This window comes from Ictalurus furcatus, chromosome 24 (genome assembly GCF_023375685.1).
Source record: "Ictalurus furcatus strain D&B chromosome 24, Billie_1.0, whole genome shotgun sequence".
NCBI classification, from domain to species: Eukaryota; Metazoa; Chordata; class Actinopteri; order Siluriformes; family Ictaluridae; genus Ictalurus; species Ictalurus furcatus.
The window spans coordinates 9,636,360-9,640,722 of record NC_071278.1 but is presented as its reverse complement, the minus strand read 5'-3'; the positions used below and the strand labels follow the sequence as shown (position 1 = coordinate 9,640,722).

General features: G+C 43.3%; 1 protein-coding gene across 2 annotated transcripts; it reads left to right on the top strand.

Moving 5' to 3' along the window:
* Window positions 1-245: 245 nt before the first annotated feature.
* LOC128600760 (uncharacterized) lies at window positions 246-3,141 on the top strand. Of its 2 annotated transcripts, none has more exons than XM_053613453.1 (2): window positions 246-621; window positions 1,261-3,141. In XM_053613453.1, exons 1-2 carry the CDS (start codon window positions 587-589, stop codon window positions 2,264-2,266), a joined length of 1,041 nt encoding a protein of 346 aa, XP_053469428.1. In that variant the 5' UTR covers window positions 246-586; the 3' UTR covers window positions 2,267-3,141. The 2 variants fall into 2 exon arrangements, with proteins under 2 accessions (XP_053469428.1, XP_053469427.1); XM_053613452.1 differs by having other exon boundaries at window positions 249-456; window positions 1,261-3,140.
* Window positions 3,142-4,363: the final 1,222 nt, after the last annotated feature.

The following is a 4,363-nucleotide window of genomic DNA, read 5'->3' as shown; positions in this document are numbered from 1 at the left end:
GGTCACGGGGAACCTGGAGCCTATCCCAGGGAGCATCGGGCACAAGGCGGGGTACACCCTGGACAGTGTGTGGAGGTTATTATAACAGCAAAACAAAAACACAAGACCATATTAATGCCCATGTTTTGTTAATGGGGTGTTCACCAAGCTCATATGGTCAGGTGTTCACATACTTCTGACCATATAGTGTATGTTCTTAGATACCAGTACAGACAAACAGGCAGCACTGGGACTGTCTGGATAATGGTTTTCTTGGGGGGGTGGTTGTTGTTTTTTTCCCAGTGTACAGTTAGGTCGCCGCTGCCCACTTTAGGAAATGAGTCATGCTAGACTAACACGCCGGAAAAGCGCGTTGAAGGAAGGAAAAGAGAGAGAGAGACAGAGAGAGAGAGAGAGAGAGAGAGAGACTGCTGGAAAAGGAGAGGCTGGAGGAGGGCAGAACGCTCACAACAGACGGTAAGACAACACCAGCTATTCATCTATATTCACAAACAAAACATTGTCGCCCATCATCGCTTTTAGGCAAGGCGCATAAATATATCATCCAGATCCTAGTGTAGTGATTAGCTGGATTCTGTGTTAGTGGATGTTCCTGCTGAAGAACCAGAGCTCTGAGATGGGGTGAGACTAAATACGACGCTCTTACATAACTGCACAGCGCAGGAAATCCCAATTAACGCGGTTTTTATACTATATAAATAATATATATAATATATATATAAATATGTTTTTGGTGATTAGCCGTGTGAGCCGGGGTAAACAGCAGGCTCGGCTAGCAGCCTCGACGCTCTAGTCCTCTCTTTGCTATAACATATTCACGCTAAAATGTGCTAAATTGACTCGAACGTTAAAGTCATATGTTAAGGATAGTGTGCTGTCATATTTTCTAACCTGTACTTAATTGGAATGAATGAATGAATTCATTAATTAGCTGCTTTTTATGTTCTGCCCCAGTCACCTGTATAGGAGCATTAGGATCTGTACCTGAGGCTCTTCATGACAGATGAGACCCTGAAGTTATTAGTTCAGTTATCTCTGCTGCTATAAGACATTTTAATATATATATATATATATATATATTAATAACATTGAGAACTCTGAGTGTGGCACTATAATACTAAGGTTAATGGATTTTTTTGTTTGTTTGTTTGTTGTTTTTGGAAGGGTTAATATCTTTGATAGTAATATCAGTTCTTGTGAAGCTGGAAATACAGTTGGTTTATCAGAAAATTCTGGATTTTTCTCCTTTCCCTTTTAAAGGGCAACTCAATCTCAGACGAAAATGCTGAAACAAGATCGACCTGTGAACGCTGCTTTTGGAGGGCAGCCCGGAGCTAAAAACTCGACCTTACGTATTCTCAGCAACAGCTCAAGGACGTGCGAGAAGGATGGGAACTTCAACTTCCTGGGTCAAGATGAAACCGGAGACGAGAACCGCAACCAAACGCGTCCTCGAGCTCTGGGGCTGTCGAGCCGCTATCCACCACCTTCTGCTAATCACTATGTGGCTGGACCCCTCTCTCCGCTGTCTCGCCTTCCCTGCTGGAGCCCCCTGGAACCCCTTCCTGAGATTGACAGTGGAGAAGATACAGGAGGCAGGGTGCCTCCTGATGGAGCAGAAGAAGGAAAAATCGATGAGGAGATGAGGAGAATGAGTGACGATGAGAAGGAGCGAGAGCCAGAAGACCTTATGAAAGGTAAAGCGCAGGACCAGGTGGAGGAAGAAGACGACTTGATGTTAGACTGGGATGAGAGCGATGAAGACTTTGAAATTAGTTACAGGTCAGAAAGCTCTTCGCCTCTCACCAACGAGAGCGGAGATGTGACTGGGGGAGACTTTGTATGGGACCGCATCTGTGTGGGAGGTTCGAACTCAGAAAATGGTGATGCAGCCACAAACCTGGAAGGAACACACAACCGCGTAGAGGACGAGAAAGCCGAGAGGCAACGTAAGAGCCTTGGCGGTTCCAGCCTAGCTGAAGAAGTGTCCTCAGATTCAGAGGGTGATCCCTGCTCCGAGCTGCCGGAACTCATGGAGGCGGTGTGGACCCTGGAAGACCGAGAGCGCTTCAAAGCCCAAGAGATGCAAAAACACCATGTGCAGTTGACCATGTACCGTAGGCTCGCCTTGATCCGCTGGGTGCGCACCCTGCAGGAACGTGTCCAAGAACAGCAGAACCGACTCCAGTCCAGCTTCGATATCATCCTCACTCACAGGAAAGAGCTGCTCCGCATGGGCTCAGCTACAGCTGCCGTTAGCCAGTAACAGCAATAGAGAGAGAAAAAGAGAGAGCAAGAGTAGAGCAGAAGAGGGTCCTGGGGCATCCCAAGCAGAAACAAATGACTAAGAACAGTGAGAGAGAACAGAGAAGTCTCTTAAACCAAATAATATCCTGCATCCCTCAACTGTCAGTCCACAGTTGTTCATGTCTGTGTTTCAGATTCTGTTTGCGTCTTTTCGTGCTATTATACATTGTACTTGAAGATAAATCAGTGCAATGCTTTTGAATGCCTGGCCAAATGTTTCTTAATTAATACGCTCACCCAAACCAGTAGGAAATCCAGTAGGAAGTCTGTACATCATCAAAATATATATTATGAAATATATATATTAAAAAAAAATCTATAAGGAAAAGTTCATAGACATATCATTAGAATTTATGAGTTTGTCGGGTTTGCCTTTTGTGTGTGAATGAATGAATGAATACATGAATAAATATTTAAGTTTTATATTTGCTTGGTGTCCTTTCATGAATACAACTGTAGATGTCAAGATTAACAAATTAAACCAGTTCACTATAATAAAATAATAATAAGATAGAAATAAATAATCTTGCCATACAATAAACACTTTCTGAGTTAATATTCTATGACTTCATTGTCACAAGATGTCACAACACATTCTAAGTTTTCATCAATAAAACAAACATGCAAACACATGATATGTTTCTGAAATCTTCAAGGTGTTGATTATCTACATATGAAGGAGAAATGCTGATATCGTATTCTGAAGAAGCATGGCCTAACGTTTTGTCAAGACTGACTGAAAGCCATTTTTTAAATAACTTTTCACTGGTTTAGGCTGCGGATAGCGTAAACCAGGTTCTGGGTTCTCTGGTTTCCTTCCACCTCCCAAAAACATCCCAGTGGGTGGATTGCTCAGAAAAATTGCCTGTGTTTGTGAATGTGTGTATGCATAGTGCCCTACACTGGACTGGCTTTTTTATATTTATATTCTTCTGTTTATATATCTCACACCCAGTGTTCCTGGCATAGACTCCGGATCCACCATGACCCTCACCAGAATTGAATAAAAGTGAGTGAGGAAGTGAGTAATAACTTCCTGTCTGATACTGACCACACCCCTTTAGATGATGTCACATGAATTAAGTCCGGTTATTTTCATCAGGCACTTCCACTGGAATGGTTTTTTGACTTTTTCTTATCAGGCCGGAAAATAAACACTGCCAAGTTAATCTGGTGTCCCAATATAGGCTACTTTTCTTATAATGGTTTATTTATTAATTCCCAGTATTTTGTTGTCTTTTGCCTTATCACACGGGCAAAGCTTCGGGTATGAAGTTTTATTTCACGTGTGTTTGCACAGATACCAGCTAAATCGTAGTTAAGTCTACAGAGTAAGTATGGCCGCCGGGTGACAGTGACGCTGGCCTGAGTCTCCAGGGGATTTCCGTTGTGTGTGTCTGTGTGTGTGTGTGTGTGTGTGTGTGTGTGTGTGTGTGTGTGTGTGTGTGTGTCTGTGTGTGTGTGTGGGTTCTGCCTCGGGCTCACTGCACCACTTCGGCCCAGTAAACAGAAGGCGTGGGCCCCCTGGCGAAAATGGGGATTATCCGTGGGTTTTGGACACCAAGCTCATATAGTTTACGCTTCTTGTCGTTTGTCTGAAAATGTACAGCCATTTCATGTAGCTTATAATTAGCAAATGTACTGATGTATTTGCTTTGTCTTTGACTGAATGCTGCATAAGTAGCCTACAGAATTAAGCTGATACCTCCAAGAGAGAGCCCTGTATTGTTTACAATTTTGGGGCTAATTAATGACATATGTGTCATTTCTGAATGTGTAGAGACTGGGCATTTGGATTAAAGTCTGACTTTCATTTATTTGGACATCTCTAGACGTCTGTAGGCTGGAGAGTCAGGTTCTTCTGCGGGAAAGGACGTGTAGAACTCTCTGCTCTGTTTGTCCTCACTCAGCACATGTCTCGAGGAAAACCGAGGATGATCCCAGTTGGGGGTGAAAAAAAAGCAGGATGCAATGAGGCGTAAAAATATACAGCAGATTCAACAAGGTTTATTGCGAAAATGTTCGTGTTGGCAAGGCGCAATGCAGAGGTGACATC